General features: G+C 52.1%; 1 protein-coding gene across 1 annotated transcript; it reads left to right on the top strand.

Annotated features, from left to right (window-relative positions):
- Positions 1–12,940: 12,940 nt before the first annotated feature.
- On the top strand, positions 12,941–18,197 carry NAA80 (N-alpha-acetyltransferase 80, NatH catalytic subunit). The gene is made up of 2 exons (XM_044273163.1): positions 12,941–13,196; positions 17,132–18,197. The coding sequence occupies exons 1-2, from the start codon at positions 13,174–13,176 to the stop codon at positions 18,195–18,197; spliced, it is 1,089 nt and encodes a 362-aa protein (XP_044129098.1). The 5' UTR covers positions 12,941–13,173.
- Positions 18,198–22,987: the final 4,790 nt, after the last annotated feature.

The raw sequence follows: 22,987 nt of genomic DNA, 5'->3' as shown, positions 1-22,987 counted from the left end.
AATTTGATTTCCAGCGTGAAATCAGTCATTTTATTTTTACCGATTGTACATACAATCGTGATTGCATCCTTTCTGGGCCCACCAACCAATCTTACACGTCTTCTGTGCTCACAGTGGATTCGCCTCCAGGAGTCTCTAGTTGACGAGACCTGTATGGCAACTGTGGCATAGTACGACGGGATTGGCGGGTGGTCGTCACATTGTTGGCAGCTAGTGGGATAGCAGAACCCAAAACCAGGCAGAAGTCAGCTTTTGGGAGATCAGAGCACAAAGAACTGACAAGTGCAGCTTTTTGCGCAATCATAACAATAGGACAGTGGTTACTTAGTATCCTGTCCTGCGGAACTTGTGTTCCGGGCGCAAAACGGTGCACATTGATAGGAATAGATTGGTTTACATTTTCCACCTTTTCCTTGCTATATCCTATTCTTTTTCTCTTCTTTTCTGAATGTCTGATTCAGTTCCAAATTACCTAAGTTGGTCTGTCGCCGACTTACAAGCCGTGTGTGAGTCGCAAGGCATTGCCATTCTGAACAAAAATCGATCACAGCTGATCAAAGCTTTGACGGAGAGAGACGGCCAAGCGATGGAGGATTCCAATCCCGTGCGGGAGGCTTCGCTGCCCCTTCGTTCAACGTCACCCAGCATCGCCAGCTATGGGAGTGCTGATGTTGCTACTTTAGCTCCGGGTGATGTGGATACCCTGGATTACGCTATGTCCACAGCTCCTGCTAACCCTCAGCAAGGAACAAGCAGCTCTGGACTGAACTTCACTGCCTTGGGCCCTATGAGCCAGCAGTTGATGCCAGGCCTGACTGGCGCGGATTTACGTTTTTACCTGGAGATACAGCAACAGCAGCAAAGAGAGGAGCGGCAGTTCCAGCTTCAGAGAGAAGTGCTGCAGCACCAGCGTGCACTAGAACTGGCCCAAGTGAGACAGGCCGAGCGGTCTGCCTCTCCTAACACTCCTGCTGCAGGAGGCATTCCTCTACCCGGGGTCCCCAAAGCAAGGTTTCCAGTTATGGAGAAAAACGGGGACATTGATTTATATTTACGCTCGTTTGAGAGAGCGTGCCGCCAGTTCTGCATCCCTGAGGATCAGTGGGCTCTACACCTGACGCCTCAGCTGACTGGTAAAGCGCTGGATGCTTTTGCGGAACTACCCACAGACCAAGATTGCGATTATCAGACTATCAAGGATGCCATAATTGCTAAGTTCCAGTTAACCCCTGAGGTTTACCGGAGAAAGTTCCGTGCCATCCTGAAAGGATCCACAGACTCTTACGCGGATGTGGCTAGCCGCTTATGCACCACATTCCGCCAATGGACTAGAATTCTTAAAGAAAAGACTTATGCTACCCTTGAGGATTTGATGATCCATGACCAACTCCTTGCGATATGCCCTACAGATGTGAGACAGTTTGTGCTGGAGCGCAAGCCCCAGTCTGTGAAAGAAGCTGCTGAGCTGGCAGACATGTTTGTCGCAACCCGGGTACCGGACCTTCGCAAACCTGTGATGACGGACATCCGCAGGCCGGTGGTATCAGACATCCGCAAACCCCTGGTACCTGACAGCCGCAAAACTCCAGTACCCAACCAGGACAGAGCCATGTCCCAGAACTGGAGAGAAGGCAGGCCCACTGGCCCTGTGAACCGTGAGACAACCAGGCCCTGGTGTGAGCTGTGTCGCAGGCCCGGTCACACCAAGCAAACCTGTTACGCAGGGAAGCCGGCCCAACCTCCTAGCACCGCGACGACGCCAAGCCCTAAGGGGGCCAACGCTTCCTCACCTACCTCGTCTGCTGTATTGCTGGTCGGAGGACCCGAGGTGCACCGCGGATCCCAGAATCACCAGCCTGTCACTGTGAACGGCCAGACTGTCATCGGGTTCCGTGATACCGGTGCAGATGTAACCTTGGTCCGTTCACATCTTGTTACGGAGAAGGATATCCTTCCAGGAAAGTACCTCGCTCTGACCGGAGTTGGGGGCACTCGCACTCATGTGGCCCAAGCCCAAGTCACCATTGATTGGGGAATGGGACGGCAAAAGCGAGTTGTTGGGGTCCTGGATGATATTCCCGTTGCCACAGTGCTTGGCACTGATTTGGGCACCCTTGTTTCCCATTACGAATACCCTGCAAGCGCGCAGGAGGCCCAAGCAGGACTCCCTGACCAAAACCAGGTACTGTACAGCCCTTTGGGGAAACAGGGAGACGGGGACACTTTGCCTGCTATTCCTACTGTCCCTAACGCACCTAGGGAGGTATCAGATTTAAATGTACAAGCAACCGAATGTCCTTTGCCTACTTCTGCACCTGTCATTGTTGATCCAAATGCGTGTGTTAGTGTTAGCAATGGTGATATACATGATGCTGTACCTGTTCTGGCCATTACACGTTCTATGGCCAGCCGCCTGAACTCAGAACCGACCGAAGGGACCCCCTCGGGCGATTCTGACCCTCAGGTGGATAACAATGCGAGAAAGACCTTTTCATGTGATGATGATGATGATTGTGTCACTGCGCTGGTAGACGCTTCCAGTGTCGCCAGTAACCTGGGCTCAGATGGGGCTGCGGGGACAGAACCAGCCGTCCCTCCACCCACCTCTGACCCCAGCATTGAAGGTAACTCTCCACAGCTGACCTCATACGTCACTGGTCAGCTGGAGGAGACCGGTGGCGCTGCATTCGTGCAGGCCTTAAAGGGTGACCCTAGTCTGGAGGCACTTAGGGCCCGAGCTGGCCAGCCTCCAGGTGAGGGCACTCCATATAAAATCTATTGGGAGAACGACCGACTGTACTGTGAAGCTGTACAGCCTACAAAAGGTGGCGCAGGTGAGAACACGAGACAGCTGGTACTCCCTAGGGAATTTCGGGCACAGGTGCTCAAAGCAGCCCACGACACTTGCAGGACATTTGGGTATCAGAAAGACCCACAAACGTGTTCAGAACCATTTTTACTGGCCCACGATGGGAACGGACATAACGAAGTACTGCCGATCGTGTAGGTTTCCCCGCCGAGATGATCTCTGATCAGGGCTCTTGCTTCATGTCGGAGCTAATGGAAGCCCTCTGTGAGAGGATGCAAATCAAGCACACCACTTCCAGTGCATATCACCCGCAAACCAACGGCCTTTGCGAACGTTTCAACGGAACGTTAAAGCAAATGCTGGCCACGTTCGTGGAATCGCAGGGGAAGGACTGGGAGCGGCACCTGCCTCATTTGCTGTTCGCTTACAGAGAAGTGCCACAGGAGTCCACTGGGTTCTCACCCTTTGAACTCCTATATGGACGAGACGTCCGAGGGCCCTTAAAACTGATTCGGGAGACCTGGGAGGGAAAAGGTGACCCCTCAGAAGTCTCTGTGGTTGAATATGTCCTAAAATTTCGGGACAAGATGGAGTCCCTCATGACCATAGTGACGGGAAACCTTGCAAAGGCACAGGCCAAACAGAAGGCTTGGTATGATCAGCATGCCAGAGAGCGGTCATACGCAGCAGGTCAGAAGGTATACGCCCTACTCCCTGTCAGGCAGAACAAATTGCAGGCTGCCTGGGACGGGCCATACACCATTCTGAAACAGGTGAACCCAGTCACTTACCTAGTGAGTCTCGGGGGTAAGCGACAGAAACTGTTCCACGTGAACATGTTAAAAGCACACGAGGAAAGGGAGCAGTATGTATTAGCAGTGTGTAGCCAGCTAGAACCCGAAGAGCCAGATCCACTGATAGACTTGCTAGCAGAGCTACGAGACGTGGCAGATGATTGGAACATCAACCCCCACCTCTCGTACCCACAGAAGCTTCAGCTCACCACTCTCCTGAGTGCGCACAGCGCCACATTCTCAGGCATCCCTGGCCAAACCAACCTAGCAGCTCACCGAGTTGATACAGGGACCCACAAGCCCTTACGGCAGGGCCCCTATCGCACCTCACCCGAAGTGCAGGCTGAAATCAAACGAGAGATTGATGAGATGCTACAGTTAATGGTCATCCAGAAATCCTCTAGTCCATGGGCCGCCCCGGTTGTTTTAGTCCCCAAAAAGGACAAGACCACCCGGTTCTGTGTCGACTATCGGAGACTGAATGACATCACCATAACCGATGCGTATCCCATGCCTCGAATTGATGAATTGCTGGATCAGCTGGCGTCCGCCAGCTATCTAACAATCATGGACTTGAGCCGTGGATACTGGCAGATTCCGCTTGCGCCAGAGGCGAGAGCGAAATCCGCATTCATCACCCCTTTTGGCCTCTATGAGTTTACTCGTATGCCCTTTGGGATGAAGAATGCGCCCGCCACCTTTCAGCGGGCCATGAATGAACTGTTGGAAGGAATGCAAGGTTATGCCCTAGCCTATCTGGACGATATAGCCATATATAGTCCAACCTGGGAAGATCACCTTGATCATCTGTCACAGGTATTGGGAAGACTGTCCGCTGCCAATCTGACCATTAAGCCCAACAAATGTCAGATTGCCATGACAGAGGTTCAGTACTTAGGACACAGAGTAGGCAGCCAGACCCTGAAACCTCAGATAGGGAAGGTCGATGCCATTGTAGCATGGCCACGGCCTAACACCAAAAAACAAATACAGGCATTTCTGGGAACGGCAGGGTACTATAGGAAGTTTGTTCCATCCTATAGTACTCTGGCTAAACCGCTGACCGATGCAACGGGCAAAAAACAACCCAACACGGTCACATGGAACTCGGAACTAGAACAGGCATTTCGGGCCCTGAAGGAAGCGCTAGCTAGCGCTCCTGTCCTTCAAGCTCCCGACTTCTCCCGTCAGTTCCTAGTACAAACTGACGCCTCAGACCACGGTCTGGGAGCCGTCCTTAGTCAGGTGGACGCAACCGGGCATGAGCACCCTGTCCTCTACCTGAGCCGAAAACTACTCCCGCGGGAAACCGCATACTGCACCACTGAGAAAGAGTGCCTAGCGATCGTATGGGCCCTACAGAAACTTCAATCGTACCTATACGGACGATCCTTCATGGTCATCACAGATCACAACCCTCTCAGCTGGCTGAAACGTACTTCTGGTACCAACGGAAAACTTCTCCGCTGGAGCTTAGCGCTCCAACAGTACGATTTCACGATTCAGCACAAACCGGGAAGTCGCCATCAGAATGCTGACGGACTTTCCCGCTGTAACTAGCTCAAATAGGGAGTTGGGATTGCTTCAGTCCCAGTCTTGCTGACCACTCCTTCCCCAATCTTCCAAAGGGGGAGGTGTGACGCTTTGCGATCCACAGCGATACTAGGAAATCACAAATGCGCCATATTTCTCAATCACAAAGACAAAAGAGCCTCCACTAAGAATCTTCTCTTTCACTAAAGGAGTAACTCACAGATCAGAGGTACAATTAGCACCTTCTTGCTAAAGAATCTTCCTGCCCCATGCCAGGTTTAAGTACCCATCAATCTGGTATTCTCTTGACAGAACCTCATAAAAAACTGTCTCTCTGCAGTCATAGTGTCTCCAATACCAGCAGGGGTCTCACACCTTTAGCCTGGGCAGCGAGCTTCAGAAGAAAAGGACAGATCCTTATCACACAGCTGGCTGGTACAGGAGGGAAAATGACCTGAAAGTCACCTCCAATCCATAAACTTCATATTCTTCCCATATTTTCCTAATATTTCATGGGTTATGGAAATGGGAAAGGAACCATCTTTTCAGAGATGGTTTTGGTTCTCCTAACCCACCTTCTAGGAAACCCGCGGACAAATCAGAGATTCCCGCTCTGAGATATAAAGGTTCTCGGGCACCCGGTATTATCTTCTAGTCGTATTTGTTATCAGATGATGCGTAAAATTGTACTGATTATCAATATCTACTATATTTCTTGATTGGACTTACGGGATATGGAGAAATGGGCAAAGCAAAGATGCTGCCAGGTTTTCTCCCTATGGGGCAAAGGACTGCCCCTGTTCCAATTACCCAAGGCTGGACCTGAACGTGTCATAACCACTCCCCGCTTCAGAGTAGGTAAAAACAGTGACACACTCAGGTCCTGCGTCCTTCATCTACCATCTGACGTCGTCTAACATCTCGACCGCCCGCAGGGACACGGGCACCCCACCATCTTGGATTATTATTTCAAAGACTTTGCCTATTACTGGACACTACCACGGTAATTCTGAACTTACAGACATTCTATTCCCTTCCACCTCTTACCTATTTCTATCCAAACCAATCTGTTCACCTGGCCGGTATATTTATCTGTCAGCTTTAATATATATATTTTTGTGTGTAGTTTTAGAATAAAAACTAACGATTTCATCGTTCCAGTTTTGCCCTTGTTACTTGATGACCTGATCTATGCTAAGAACTCTGTCCTCAGAAGACATCGGACCAAATTGTGTTATTTTTATAAATTGTTAATGTACTAGCTAGGTTGCAAATAACCGTTTCGTCCCTTTAGGATTAGCTAGCCGGGGTCTCTTCGCCCCGATTCAATACGAAGAGTGGTGGCAGCAAATTAATTTGATTTCCAGCGTGAAATCAGTCATTTTATTTTTACCGATTGTACATACAATCGTGATTGCATCCTTTCTGGGCCCACCAACCAATCTTAAACGTCTTCTGTGCTCACAGTGGATTCGCCTCCAGGAGTCTCTAGTTGACGAGACCTGTATGGCAACTGTGGCATAGTACGACGGGATTGGCGGGTGGTCGTCACACTCTTTGGTTGCTTTTGCAGTCTGCTTTTTGGTCATTGTCCATCTGCCCTGTGAAGCGCCGTCCAATGAGTCCTGAAGCATTGGGCTGAATATGAGCAGATAATATTGCCCGAAACCCTTCAGAATCCATCCTGCTGCTTCTGTCAGCAGTGACATCATCAATAAATACAAGAGAAGCAGTTCCATTGGCCGCCATACATGCCCACACCATGACACTACCACCACCATGCTTCACTGATGAGGTGGTATGCTTAGCACCATGAGCAGCTCCTCTCCTTCTCCATACTCTTCTCTTCCCATCGCTCTGGTACAAGTTGATCTTGGTCTCATCTGTCCATAGGATGATGTTCCAGAACTGTGAAGGCTTTTTTAGATGTCGTTTGGCAAACTCTAATCTGGCCTTCCTGTTTTTGAGGCTCACCAATGGTTTCCATCTTGTGGTGAACCCTCTGTATTCACTCTGGTGAAGTCTTCTCCTGATTGGTGACTTTGACACACATACACCTACCTCCTGGAGAGTGTTCTTGATCTGGCCAACTGTTGTGAAGGGCGTTTTCTTCACCAGGGAAAGAATTCTTCGCTCATCCACCACAGTTGTTTTCCGTGGTCTTCCGGGTCTTTTGGTGTTGCTGAGCTCACCGGTGCGTTCCTTCTTTTTAAGAATGTTCCAAACAGTTGTTTTGGCCGCGCCTAATGTTTCTGCTATCTCTCTGATGGGTTTGTTGTGTTTTTCAGCCTGATGATGGCTTCACTGATAGTGACCGCTCTTTGGATCTCATCTTGAGAGTTGACAGCAACAGATTCCAAATGCAAATAGCAGACTGGAGATGACCTCTGGACCTTGTATCTGCTCATTGTAATTGGGATAATGAGGGAATAACACACACCGGCCATGGGACAGCCGAGAAGCCAATTGTCCCATTACTTTTAGTCCCTTAACAAGTGGGAGGCACAGATGCAAACTGCAGTAATTCCTGCACCGTTCACCGGATTTGGTTGTAAATCCCTCAAATTACAGCTGACAGTCTGCGGGTAGAGCCGACAGTCTGCAGGTATAGCTGACAGTCTGCGGGTAAAGCACATCTTGTCCGCTTCATTTCAAATCCATTGTGGTGGTGTATAGAGCCAAAAATGTTACAATTGTGTCGATGTCCCAATATTTATGGACCTGACTGTATATACAGTATACTGTCCTCTGTAGTGTATATACAGTATACTGTCCTATGTAGTATATATATACAGTATACTGTCCTCTGTAGTGTATATACAGTATACTGTCCTCTGTAGTATATATATATACACAGTATACTGTCCTCTGTAGTGTATATACAGTATACTGTCCTCTGTAGTATATATATATACAGTATACTGTCCTCTGTAGTGTATATACAGTATACTGTCCTCTGTAGTATATATACAGTATACTGTCCTCTTCAGTGTAAATTACTTTACACAGTTTAGTGTCATCTGCGAAAATTGATAGTTTACTGTGCAAGCCTTCTAGAAGATCATTCATAAATATATTGAAGAGAATAGGGCCCAAAACTGACCCCTGAGGTACCCCACTAGTGACAGTGACCCCCCCAGTACTGACCCCTGAGGTACCCCACTAGTGACAGTGACCCCCCCAGTACTGACCCCTGAGGTACTCCGCTAGTGACAGTGACCCCTCAGGTACCCCACTAGTGACCCCTCCAGTACTTACCCCTGAGGTACTCCACTAGGGACAGTGACCCAATCTGAGTGTGTACCGTTAATACCCCCCCTCTGTTTTCTATCCCTCAGCCAGTTACTTACCCACATACAGACGTTTTCTCCCAGTCCGAGCATTCTCATCTTATATACTCACCTTCTATGTGGTTCAGTGTCAGATGCTTTGGAGAAGTCCAGATACACGACATCCATTGATTCGCCGCGGTCAAGTCTAGAACTTACCTCCTCATAGAAACTGATTAGATTAGTCTGACATGACCGATCCCTCACAAAGCCATGCTGATATGGCGGTATTTGTTTATTTCCGTTGAGATGCTCTAAGATAGCATCTCTCAGAAAACCTTCAAACAGTTTACCCACAACAGATGTTACACTTACCGGCCTATAGTTTTCAAGTTCTGTTTTTGGACCCTTTTTGAATATTGGCACCACATATGCCATGCGCCAATCCTGTGGGACATTCCATGTCAGTATAGAGTCTGCAAATATCAGAAATAAGGGTCTGGCTATGACATTACTTAATTCCCTTAGGATATGTGGGTGTGTGCCATCTGGTCCTGGCGATTTGTCTATTTTAATCTTTTTAAGTCGCCGCTGTACTTCTTCCTGGGTCAGACAGGGCACTTGTAATGGGGAATTTACTTTTACATTCTGCATTTCATCTGACAGTTTATATTCCTCGGTGAATACAGTGGAGAAAAAAAATATATTTAACAGTTTTTTTCTTTCTCCTCGTCGCTCTCTGCGACCCCCCCCCCATTACTCTTTAAAGGGCCGACACCGTCAGATTTATACTCTTTACCATTTATATAATTGTAGAACATTTTAGGGTTAGTTTTACTCTTTGGCAATTAATCTCTCGGTCTCTAGTTTGGCCGCTTTTATTTGTTTTTTACATGTTCTATTTTTTTTCCTTTTAGTTTTTCAGTGCTTCCTCGCTCCCCTCCTGTTTTAGTGATTTATATGCTTTCTTTTTGTCATTTATTGCTTTCTTTACATTTATCCACATTGGTTTCTTTTTGTTCCTTAACCTTTTATTGCCATACGGTATGTACCTCTCACAATGAGATTTTAGGATGCTTTTAAAGATATCCCATTTTCTGGCTGTATTTTGTATTTTTGAGGACTTTGTCCCAGTTAGGCCTATGGCCTGTTTCCTTTATGAGATATACAGCTCTCAGTTTCCCAGTCTATATCTGCAGAGTTCCCCCATAATAACCACCTCATTGTGATTTGCCGCCTCGTCTATCTTATTTAGTAGTAAATCAATGGTTTTATCCTTCACCCACGACCCTCAATGACCCTTACGAGCCCTGTAATTCCTGACGCCACGTTTCCCGTCTCTCTGAGAAAAGAAAGCTCGAGCACCACTTATGGCCGCAGAGGTTATTGCACCGAGCGACGACGTCGAGAACCACAACAGATCTACCTACCCCCGAGTGCGCACGCGTGCTGTAATCCTGATGTGTGTGGCCGACAGGAGTATATAGTCACGTGTGCACCCTCTCCTATCCAGCCGTGGCTCTGGGCACAGTGTGTCCCGGCCGGTTTGGCGCATGCGCATTAAGTGGGCGCTTCTCCAGCACCAGTGCTATAATTTTGACTTACCTGTGGATCTGCGCTTGCACAGCACCACACACACCCTCCTCCAGCTGATTCTCGTCACTTCAGGCGCGGCTGAGTCACCAGAAGTGAAGAGGATATAGCATTCTGATAAGGTCTAGTATTCTGACAGAACACTGGCATTCCCCGCGCTGCTCCCTGCTGACTGACCCCATACCTGTATCCTGTGCAGAGACTGACCCCCATACCTGTATCCTGTGCAGAGACTGACCCCCATACATGTATCCCGTGCAGAGACTGACCCCCATACATGTATCCCGTGCAGAGACTGACCCCCATACATGTATCCCGTGCAGAGACTGACCCCCATACATGTATCCCGTGCAGAGACTGACCCCCATACATGTATCCCGTGCAGAGACTGACCACATACATGTATCCCGTGCAGAGACTGACCACATACATGTATCCCGTGCAGAGACTGACCACATACATGTATCCCGTGCAGAGACTGACCCTCATACATGTATCCCGTGCAGAGACTGACCCTCATACATGTATCCCGTGCAGAGACTGACCCTCATACATGTATCCCGTGCAGAGACTGACCCTCATACATGTATCCCGTGCAGAGACTGACCCTCATACATGTATCCCGTGCAGGGACTGACCCTCATACATGTATCCCGTGCAGAGACTGACCCTCATACAAGTATCCCGTGCAGAGACTGACCCTCATACAAGTATCCCGTGCAGAGACTGACCCTCATACAAGTATCCCGTGCAGAGACTGACCCCCATACATGTATCCCGTGCAGAGACTGACCCCCATACATGTATCCTGTTGGTGTTGGGGTGGTGCAGGTGCTCCGGTCTTGTATAGTGACATCTGTGAAGACTTGGTCTCCTGCCATAATCTGACTCCGCCTCCTGCTTCCATTCACTGACAGGGTGGCCACTCCAGGCAGTGTTCTGCTTGTGCCTCTTCACCATCATCCAGACCTCACCGCATCCTGCGCCAAACTCCTGAACCAAACATGGAAGCAGAGTCTGGGGGCCCGTATGCACTCCCTAGAGCGCTCCTCGAACAAATTCCCTCTTTGTTAGGTGCTTGTCGGGGCCCCTGAGGGCCCTGCCCGGCTTTGTAGGGTGGTGGGTCTCCAGGACAGCCGGTTTGTGGAGTCGGTGGTGGTCAGTGCTGAGCTATGTGGTAAAGGCTATGGACGCAAGCTAATGGAGGCCACTGAGAGATACGCAAGACAAAGGGGCTTCCAAAACCTGTACCTGACCACCCATGACAAGCAGGACTTCTACCACCACCTGGGGTATCGCTTGTCAGAACCTGTGCAGAACATGGGGAGTCTGAATAGTCTGCTGCCTGCCACCATGATCCAGAAGATGGCAGCCTCTAAGACCAACCCTACCTCAAACCATCATCCTGTCTCTTCAACTGCACCTCCATGTCCTCCTCTTCCCATGTCTCCTCCACCTCTTCCTCCATCTGGCACCTGCTCCATGTCTCTCCCTTCACCTCCTCTATGTCTCCACCACCTTCTCATCCATCTGGCACCTGCTCCATGTCTTCACCACCTCCTCATCCATCTGGCACCTGCTCTATGTCTCCACCACCTCCTCCTCCATCTGGCACCTGCTCCATGTCTCCACCACCTCCTCCTCCTCTATCTAGCACCTGCTCCATGTCTTCACCACCTCCTCATCCATCTGGCACCTGCCCCATGTCTCCACCACCTCCTCATCCATCTGGCACCTGCCCCATGTCTCCACCACCTCCTCATCCATCTGGCACCTGCTCCATCACCTCCTCCTCCATCTGGCACCTGCTCCATGTCTTCACCACCTCCTCCTCTTCCTCCTCCATCTAGCACCTGCTCCATGTCTTCACCACCTCCTCATCCATCTGGCACCTGCTCCATGTCTCCACCACCTCCTCCATGTCTTCACCACCTCCTCATCCATCTAGCACCTGCTCCATGTCTCCACCACCTTCTCATCCATCTGGCACCTGCTCCATGTCTCCACCACCTCCTCCTCCATCTGGCACCTGCTCCATGTCTCCACCACCTCCTCCTCCATCTGGCACCTGCTCCATGTCTCCACCACCTCCTCCTCCATCTGGCACCTGCTCCATGTCTCCACCACCTCCATCTCTGCAGATCCTCTCCAGCTCTGTCAGGTTGGACGGGGCCGTTGGTGGACAGCCATCTTCAGGTTTCTCCAGAGAGGTTCCATTGGGTTCAGGGCTCTGGCTGTGGCCCCTTAAGGACATTCCCAGAGTTGTCCCTCAGCCGCTCCGGTGTTGTCCTGGCCTGGAGTAAAAGGGCCAAAGAATTATGTCCCGAGTGAAGGGGATGAAGACTTATGTCCATGTGAGATGTTAGCTTCTCCTCAGTAAATCAGTGAAGATTTCTCACTATCTTCTCACCTTCTAATTCTGGGGGAATTTATAGCACAAGATGCGAGGAAAGTGAAAGGGTGTGAGGACTTTCCCAATGCACTGTACTGAAGGTAAGCACTTCATAACCCCCCACTTCAGGACATGCGCTGTGCTGCAGCTGACATTGGAGAAGAGCAGGATGGTGAGCGCAGCTCTGGCTGTGAGTGGAGGATAATCACACTGACCCCGGTTCAGACTACTCACTGTACAGGTGCAGCACGCAGAGTAAAAGGCTCATGTTCACAAGGGCGACGACTATGAGGATGGTGAGGAGAGTAGTAGGACTGGAGGAAAGAGACGAGAGCAGATGATTTCCCAAGACTGAGACTGACCTCCCAGCCACTGCCGGCTCTGATTGGCTTCCATGAAACCTGAGCCCTGATTGGCTTCCATGAAAGCTGAGCTCTGATTGGCTTCCATGAAACCTGAGCCCTGATTGGCTTCCATGAAACCTGAGCCCTGATTGCTTTGGGCAACTCAATGGTTTTTATCCTTCACCCACGACCCTCAATGACCCTGACAGACACCGCCAGTCCCTCTACAGAACTGTAACCCGAGCCCCGTAAGTACAGGATACCGGCCGCCACGTTTCCTGTCTCTCTGAGAAAAGAAAGCTCCAGCGCCTCCTATGGCCGCAGAGGTTACTGCACCGAGCGACGATGTCGAGAACCACAACTCCCGGCATTCCCCGCGCTGCTCGCTGCTGACCCTGTGACGTCACGCCGTGTGATTGGGCGGAGAATCTGAAAGCGCATGGGGGAGAGCGCAGGAGACGGGTGAGTGCAGGAGTCCGAGTATGGCGAAATATCCAGACCATGACCCCCCATACCTGTATCCCGTGCGGAGACCGACCCCCCCTACATGTATCCTGTGCAGAGACTGACCCCCAGACGGTCTGGGGGTCAGTCTCTGCACAGGATACACGTCTGGGCCAGACCTGTATCCTGTGCAGAGACTGACCCCCAGACCTGTATCCTGTGCAGAGACTGACCCCCAGACCTGTATCCCGTGCAGAGACTGACCCCCAGACCTGTATCCTGTGCAGAGACTGACCCCCAGACCTGTATCCCGTGCAGAGACTGACCCCCAGACCTGTATCCCGTGCAGAGACTGACCCCCCTACATGTATCCCGTGCAGAGACTGACCCCCCTACATGTATCCTGTGCAGAGACTGACCCCCATATATGTATCCCATGTAGAGACTGACCCCCAGACCTGTATCCTGTGCAGAGACTGACCCCCAGACCTGTATCCTGTGCAGAGACTGACCCCCATATATGTATCCCATGTAGAGACTGACCCCCAGACCTGTATCCTGTGCAGAGACTGACCCCCAGACCTGTATCCTGTGCAGAGACTGACCCCCAGACCTGTATCCTGTGCAGAGACTGACCCCCAGACCTGTATCCTGTGCAGAGACTGACCCCCAGACCTGTATCCTGTGCAGAGACTGACCCCCAGACCTGTATCCTGTGCAGAGACTGACCCCCAGACCTGTATCCTGTGCAGAGACTGACCCCCAGACCTGTATCCTGTGCAGAGACTGACCCCCAGACCTGTATCCTGTGCAGAGACTGACCCCCAGACCTGTATCCTGTGCAGAGACTGACCCCCAGACCTGTATCCTGTGCAGAGACTGACCCCCAGACCTGTATCCCGTGCAGAGACTGACCCCCAGACCTGTATCCCGTGCAGAGACTGACCCCCCTACATGTATCCCGTGCGGAGACTGACCCCCATACCTGTATACTGTGCGGAGACTGACCCCCAGACCTGTATCCCGTGCAGAGACTGACCCCCCTACATGTATCCCGTGCAGAGACTGACCCCCCTACATGTATCCCGTGCAGAGACTGACCCCCCTACATGTATCCCGTGTAGAGACTGACCCCCAGACCTGTATCCCGTGCGGAGACTGACCCCCATACCTGTATACTGTGCGGAGACTGACCCCCAGACCTGTATCCCGTGCAGAGACTGACCCCCCTACATGTATCCCGTGCAGAGACTGACCCCCCTACATGTATCCTGTGCAGAGACTGACCCCCCTACATGTATCCCGTGTAGAGACTGACCCCCAGACCTGTATCCTGTGCAGAGACTGACCCCCAGACCTGTATCCTGTGCAGAGACTGACCCCCAGACCTGTATCCTGTGCAGAGACTGACCCCCAGACCTGTATCCTGTGCAGAGACTGACCCCCAGACCTGTATCCTGTGCAGAGACTGACCCCCAGACCTGTATCCTGTGCAGAGACTGACCCCCAGACCTGTATCCTGTGCAGAGACTGACCCCCAGACCTGTATCCTGTGCAGAGACTGACCCCCAGACCTGTATCCTGTGCAGAGACTGACCCCCAGACCTGTATCCTGTGCAGAGACTGACCCCCAGACCTGTATCCTGTGCAGAGACTGACCCCCAGACCTGTATCCCGTGCAGAGACTGACCCCCAGACCTGTATCCTGTGCGGAGACTGACCCCCAGACCTGTATACTGTGCGGAGACTGACCCCCAGACCTGTATACTGTGCGGAGACTGACCCCCAGACCTGTATCCCGTGCAGAGACTGACCCCCCTACATGTATCCCGTGCAGAGACTGACCCCCCTACATGTATCCCGTGCAGAGACTGACCCCCCTACATGTATCCTGTGCAGAGACTGACCCCCCTACATGTATCCCGTGTAGAGACTGACCCCCAGACCTGTATCCTGTGCAGAGACTGACCCCCAGACCTGTATCCTGTGCAGAGACTGACCCCCAGACCTGTATCCTGTGCAGAGACTGACCCCAGACCTGTATCCTGTGCAGAGACTGACCCCCAGACCTGTATCCTGTGCAGAGACTGACCCCCCAGACCTGTATCCTGTGCAGAGACTGACCCCCAGACCTGTATCCTGTGCGGAGACTGACCCCCAGACCTGTATCCTGTGCGGAGACTGACCCCCAGACCTGTATCCTGTGCGGAGACTGACCCCCAGACCTGTATCCTGTGCGGAGACTGACCCCCAGACCTGTATCCTGTGCGGAGACTGACCCCCAGACCTGTATCCTGTGCGGAGACTGACCCCCAGACCTGTATCCTGTGCGGAGACTGACCCCCAGACCTGTATCCTGTGCGGAGACTGACCCCCAGACCTGTATCCTGTGCGGAGACTGACCCCCAGACCTGTATCCTGTGCGGAGACTGACCCCCAGACCTGTATCCTGTGCGGAGACTGACCCCCAGACCTGTATCCTGTGCGGAGACTGACCCCCAGACCTGTATCCTGTGCGGAGACTGACCCCCAGACCTGTATCCTGTGCGGAGACTGACCCCCAGACCTGTATCCTGTGCGGAGACTGACCCCCAGACCTGTATCCTGTGCGGAGACTGACCCCCAGACCTGTATCCTGTGCGGAGACTGACCCCCATATATGTATCCCGTGTAGAGACTGACCCCCAGACCTGTATCCCGCGCAGAGACTGACCCCCATATATGTATCCCGCGTAGAGACTGACCCCCAGACCTGTATCCCGCGCAGAGACTGACCCCCACACCTGTATCCCGCGCAGAGACTGACCCCCACAGCTGTATCCCGCGCAGAGACTGACCCCCACACCTGTATCCCGCGCAGAGACTGACCCCCACACCTGTATCCCGCGCAGAGACTGACCCCCACACCTGTATCCCGCGCAGAGACTGACCCCCACACCTGTATCCCGCGCAGAGACTGACCCCCACACCTGTATCCCGCGCAGAGACTGACCCCCACACCTGTATCCCGCGCAGAGACTGACCCCCACACCTGTATCCCGCGCAGAGACTGACCCCCACACCTGTATCCCGCGCAGAGACTGACCCCCACACCTGTATCCCGCGCAGAGACTGACCCCCACACCTGTATCCCGCGCAGAGACTGACCCCCACACCTGTATCCCGCGCAGAGACTGACCCCCACACCTGTATCCCGCGCAGAGACTGACCCCCACACCTGTATCCCGCGCAGAGACTGACCCCCACACCTGTATCCCGCGCAGAGACTGACCCCCACACCTGTATCCCGCGCAGAGACTGACCCCCACACCTGTATCCCGCGCAGAGACTGACCCCCACACCTGTATCCCGCGCAGAGACTGACCCCCATACCTGTATCCCGCGCAGAGACTGACCCCCATACCTGTATCCCGCGCAGAGACTGACCCCCATACCTGTATCCCGCGCAGAGACTGACCCCCATACCTGTATCCCGCGCAGAGACTGACCCCCATACCTGTATCCCGCGCAGAGACTGACCCCCATACCTGTATCCCGCGCAGAGACTGACCCCCATACCTGTATCCCGCGCAGAGACTGACCCCCATACCTGTATCCCGCGCAGAGACTGACCCCCATACCTGTATCCCGCGCAGAGACTGACCCCCATACCTGTATCCCGCGCAGAGACTGACCCCCATACCTGTATCCCGCGCAGAGACTGACCCCCATACCTGTATCCCGCGCAGAGACTGACCCCCATACCTGTATCCCGCGCAGAGACTGACCCCCATACCTGTATCCCGCGCAGAGACTGACCCCCATACCTGTATCCCGCGCAGAGACTGACCCCCATACCTGTATCCCGTTGGTGTTGGGGTGGCGCAGGCGCTCCGGTCTTGTATAGGGACATCTGTGAAGACTTGGTCTCCTGCCATAATCTGACTCGGCCTCCTCCTTCTATTCACTGACAGGGCGGCCACTCCAGGCAGTGTTCTGCTTGTGCCTCTTCACCATCATCCAGACCTCACCGCATCCTGCGCCAAACTCCTGAACCAAACATGGAAGCGGAGTCTGGGAGCCCGTATGCACTCCCTAGAGCGCTCCGCGGACGAATTCCCTCTTTGTCTGGTGCTTGTTGGGGCCCCTGAGGGCCCTGCTCTGGGTCATGCCCGGCTTTGTAGGGTGGTGGGTCTCCAGGACAGCCTGTTTGTGGAGTCGGTGGTGGTCAGTGCTGAGCTACGTGGTAAAGGCTATGGACGCAAGCTAATGGAGGCCACTGAGAGATACGCAAGAGGAAGGGGCTTCCAAAACCTGTACCTGACCACTCATGACAAGCAGGACTTCTACCACCACCTGGGGTATCGCTTGTCAGAACCTGTGCAGAACATGGGGAGTCTGAATAGTCTGCTGCCTGCCACCATGATCCAGAAGATGGTGGCCTCTAAGACAAACCCTACCTCAAACCATCATCCTGTGTCTTCAACTGCTCCTCCATCTAGCAACTGCTCCATGTCTCCTCCACCACCTCCTCCTCCATCTAGCAACTGCTCCATGTCTCCTCCTCCTCCTCCTCCATCATCTAGCAACTGCTCCATGTCTCCTCCTCCACCACCTCCTCCATCTAGCACCTGCTCCATGTCTCCTCCTCCACCACCTCCTCCATCTAGCACCTGCTCCATGTCACCACCTCCTCCTCCTCCATCTAGCACTTGCTGCATGTCTCCACCACCTCCTCCTCCATTTAGCACCTGCTCCATGTCTCCTCCTCCTCCTCCATCTAGCACTTGCTCCATGTCTCCACCACCTCCTCCTCTTCCTCCCCCATCTAGCACCTGCTCCATGTCGCCACCACCTCCACCTCCTCCTCCTCTATCTGGCACCTGCTTTATGTCTCCTCCTCCACCACCTCCTCCTCCTCTGCCTACAGCCATGTCACCTCCATCTATTCCACCAGCAGATCAAGGAACATTTGACTTGCAGACCCCATACCTGGACTTTCGTGGGAACCCCATATTTTGGATGAAAAAATGTATCTAATGGGAGTTAGAAGATGATGGGAGTATCCTCCACAGGACATGAATATACGGAGGGCTTCCTCTTACCCGTGTGTGCCTTACGCCTTCATCAGAAGGAATCGTCTTGTCAGGAGCTGAATTCATGAGCTGCATAGTCTGATGGAGGAGGGCAGCAGCCTCAAATTATAGTTGATGTCATGCTCCAGTCACATCCAGAGCAGCATTAATAATTCTGCTGGCTTCCTGTCACTGTTCTGCTGCCCCCTGCTGGTTCAGTATCTTTGCATTGCACAGCGCTTACACCGGACAGCCCCCCCCCCCCCCCCATGAATAAAAAAAACGCTACGCGTCATCTTCCTACAAAACATTTAGGTTTTTTGAGCAGAAAACAATTCCCGCATTAAACATTGATGTGAAAACCTGACAGTGTGACTGGTGTCCGTCCTGCTGCGTTACAGAAGTCGGTTTACTCTTGTACAGTGGTCTGCGCACATCCCTTGCCATTAGGAAGCTCCTCTCGCTTACTGTATCTGAGGAGGAACGCCATGTACGTAGAACCAGTGGAGGGAAAAACCGCAGACGCCGCGGTCACATGTCCGTATCCTGGCTGCGTCCCTGTAGAGTGCGGAGCCCCAGACTGACCGTCACTCCTGCCCCTTTACTTGTTGCTGCAGAGGATCTGTCGGTGCGCCAAACTTCTCAGCGAGTGTCCGCAGAAAACCGTCCTGATCTCCTGCAAAGGTTTAGATACGGATTGTTTAGTCTACAGTCACATCCAGAGCTGCAGTTACAGTTTCAAAGTGATATATTGCCTTCTACTCCTGTCACATCCAGAGCTGCAGTGATATTTCTGCTGTGTGCCACTTGGAACCCCACAGTACTGTGCTGCTCCTAGGTTTAACGTATATACCTGGAAAACCTCCTGTACATAGACTGCGGTCACCTAAAGGAGGCCAGAGGGGTGGACAGTCTGCGGTGTGAGCGCACAGAGATCGTCATTCAGCTCTGCTACATCGCACTGTTGGAGAGGTCTGCTTTACCCCAACCAGATGACTACAGAGAATTCATAAAGTCCTCACACCCTCAGTACAGTGCATTCATAAAGTCCTCACATTCTGTCCTCTCGCTCCTTGTGCCCTCAGTCCCCAGAATGAGAAAGTGAGAAATCTTCACTGATTTACTTAGGAGAAACGAACGTCTCACATGGACATAAGTCTTCAACCCCTTTACTGGGGACCAGTGTCGGACTGGGGTACGCAGGGCCCACTGTAGAGCTACATGCATACATTACCTGCTCACATGACCCCATTTTTTTTATATGGACATAGGCAATGTACTGTAGAGCATCTCCGCCAGCCTGTATATGTCAGTCTACTGGAGCACGGGGTGGGGGACTAGGGGCTTCAGCTGTTCCCCTGTGGGCCAGTCTGAGCCTGCTCGGGACATGAGCCTTTGGACCCTCTACCCGGGACATGAGCCTTCGCACCCTTTGCCCGGGACATGAGCCTTCGGACCCTCTGGCAGTAATTCCAGCCACCAGTCTTCTCGGAGATGATGCCACAAGGTTGACTCCTGGATTTGGGGATTTTCGGCCATTCTTTTCTGCAGATCCTCTCCAGCTCTGTCAGGTTGGACGGGGGCCGTCGGTGGACAGCCATTGTCAGGTTTCTCCAGAGATGTTCCATTGGGTTCAGGGCTCTGGCTGTGGCCCCTCAAGGACATTCCCAGAGTTGTCCCTCAGCCGCTCCTGTGTTGTCCTGGTCTGGAGTAAAGGGGCCAAAGAATTAAGTCTTCATCCCCTTCACTTGGGACTTATGTCCTTGTGAGATATTAGCTTCTCCTCAGTAAATCAGTGAAGATTTCTCACCTTCTTCTCACTTTCTCATTCTGGGGGAATTTATAGCAGAAGATGCGAGGAAAGGGTGTGAGGATTTTCCCAACGCAGTGTACTGAAGGTAAGCGCTTCATAACCCCCCACTTCAGGACATGCGCTGTGCTGCAGCTGACAGTGGTGAAGGTAACAGCAGGATGGTTAGCGCAGCTCTGGCTGTGAGTGGAGGATAATCACACTGACCCCTGTTCAGACTACTCACTGTACAGGTGCAGAACGTAGAGTAAAAGGCTCATGTTCACAAGGGCGACGACTATGAGGATGGTGAGGAGAGTAGTAGTACAGGGTGATCCACATCGTCCGCGGGCGGCGGGGCGCTCTACGGTCAGTGCCTCTGGTTTACATGGAGAAGCGGATGTCGAGATTTCGCCGTGTGCATCGGCTAGGACTGGAGGAAAGAGAATAGAGCAGATGATTTCCCGGCAGCGCAAGCACTGAGACTGACCTCACAGCCACTGCTACCCCAGAAGACGCCATGATGGCATCCCTCAAAATTGAGAGCCCATCTGTGAGCTCACGCCGACGGCAGGTTCACAATTACAGCTGCGAAATGCGTCAAATAATAGACCTGAAACCCAGAACACAACATTTTATGTAAGGGAGGCCGAGTCACGGCGGCACCACCGGACTTTCTGCAGATTTCTAGCCGACTGGTGGGAGTTCCTCAAGCCAGTTTGACATTTTAAAGGCCAAACCTAACAGTTCCCATATTTTCACCATTAGTGGGACGTGGTCTCCCACAGCCAGACAGATTCCATCAGAGCGGGTATAGGACCGGTTCTGGCGCTCAGATGGTGCAGCACAATTATCATGCGGATAAAGGAGTTTGTCGCTTCTTATGAAGTCCAAATAAATTCCCTCCTACAGGTTTTGATTCTTTACCATTTTCAAGATCTCTGCTTGCTGTGAGTAAGGAGGCTGAAAACCTGTAAAAATCTAATACAGCGGAGGCCTTGTTACAGCGTATCCACAAACGGCCTTCTGTGAGGTAAACCCATCAGCAGCACAGAACCCTCCCCACTCTGTTACAATGTATCAGTCGGGAGGTCACAGAGGATTGCCTGAGCTGGATACAATTGTAACAGACACTCAGCTGTGGGAAACAATACCTTTGGAATGTTCCTATTCACAGACTGCCAGCAGAGATCTTAAAAACAGGAATGAATTGAGACACAGTTACAGGACGAGGCTTCGTGTACAGTGAGGAACAGAAGTATTTGAACACCCTGCGTTTCTGCAAGTTCTCCCGCTTAGTAATCATGGAGGGTCTGACATTCACATTGTAGGTGCAGTCCCATCTGAGAGGCAGAATAAAACAAATCCAGGAGATCCCATTGTGTGATTTGTATAGAATGTCTTTGTCTTTGTTGCTGCTGAACAGAAGGATCTGAACACCTGAGAAACAGGAAGAATTCTGCCTCTCAGGGATCTGTTACTGCGCCTTTATAAAGTCCACCTGTCCGAGCTCTGTAAAGACCCCTGTCCACCCCACAGTCAGTCAGATGCCAACTACTACCATGGGCAAGACCAAAGAGCTGTCAGAAGACACCAGAGACACAATGGTGGACCTCACCAAGGCTGGAAAGGGCTACGGGGCAATTGCCAAGCAGCTTGGTGAAAATAGATCAACTGTTGGAGCAATTATTAGAAAATGGAAGAGGCTAAAGACGTCTGTCAGTGTCCCTCGGACTGGGGCTCCATGCAAGATCTCACCTCGTGGGATATCACATGATGATAAGAAAGGTGAGGAATCGGCCCAGAACTACAGGGAGGAGCTGGTCAATGACATGAAGAGAGCTGGGACCACAGCTTCAGAGGTCACTGTCGGTAGAACACTACGCCGTCATAGTTTCAGATCATGCATTGCACGGAAGGTTCCCCTGCTCCAGTCATCATAGGTCCAGGTCTGACGTTTGCCAATGACCATCTGGATGATCCAGAGGAGGCCGGGGAGAAAGTCATGTGGTCAGAGGAGACCAAAGAACTTTTTGGTCTAAACTTCACTTGTCGTGTTTGGAGGAAAAAGAAGGATGAGTTGCGTCCCAAGAATACCATCCCTACTGTGAAGCATGGGGGGGGGGGCTTTTCTGGGAAGGGGCCAGGACGACTGCACTGTATTAAGGAGAGGATGAATGGGGCCATCGGCGTTCAGATACTTTCCTGACCCTCAAAACCTTTACAATCAGGTTCCCTGTGTTACCAGTCACAAAAAGAACTAACCTAGAAGTCCCGAGATGTCCCTGCCGCCTGACTAGCTGGCTGGATTCCCAGCCTCGATTTCCTGCCGCGACACGTCCTGTAACCTATGTTTCAACCTATAGAGCTCATCATCCATCGGATCCTGTCCATCCGCCGAAGATAACATTGGCGGACAAAGCGGCAGACATACTGGAACTTTCAACGCCATCTTGGGGAGCTCTCCACCAACGAAGCCCGGCGTCGGAAGCATAGAGGGCCGATGTGTACGACAGGTTCACTGCATTACCGAATAAGGTCAGTCACCTTTCACACACACATAACCCACAGGAACAAGGCATAGCAATACCTTGATTAGTCTGCCTTCAACAGCCAGAGACGCATCCCCGGAGGAGGGGGCTAGACCTGCTACAGAACGAAGAGGTCGCACCCTGACCCCAAGCTACATCAAAGGGCGAGCTATACATATTTGCCCCAACTCAGCGTCAAAATCTAAAATACTGGCCCACCTGAGCGTGAGGGATGATTGCCATTGAGGTCACCGTTGAAGACTGCTCAGGCCCATCAAACCCCGACCTCAATCTCTGGCCGCGACGCATAGCACCACTCGCAACCAATACCGGTGCCACAGATATCCACGCTCACCCACAGAACCAAGGCCGTCCAGTGTGTCCAAGAGACTCTCACCATCATCACACCCCTATAACAGAGGCATAGACATGATG

Source organism: Bufo gargarizans, unplaced genomic scaffold (genome assembly GCF_014858855.1).
Source record: "Bufo gargarizans isolate SCDJY-AF-19 unplaced genomic scaffold, ASM1485885v1 fragScaff_scaffold_432_pilon, whole genome shotgun sequence".
NCBI lineage: Eukaryota > Metazoa > Chordata > Amphibia > Anura > Bufonidae > Bufo > Bufo gargarizans.
Note: the sequence above shows the minus strand (reverse complement) of the source record. Positions and strands in the feature narration are given on the sequence as shown.

Coding starts and splice junctions, on each gene's coding strand:
- NAA80 (XM_044273163.1), top strand. CDS start 13,174: ATGGGGGAGAGCGCAGGAGACGG. Junction 13,197..17,131: donor GGGGAGAGCGCAGGAGACGG/GTGAGTGCAGGA, acceptor ATTCACTGACAG/GGCGGCCACTCCAGGCAGTG.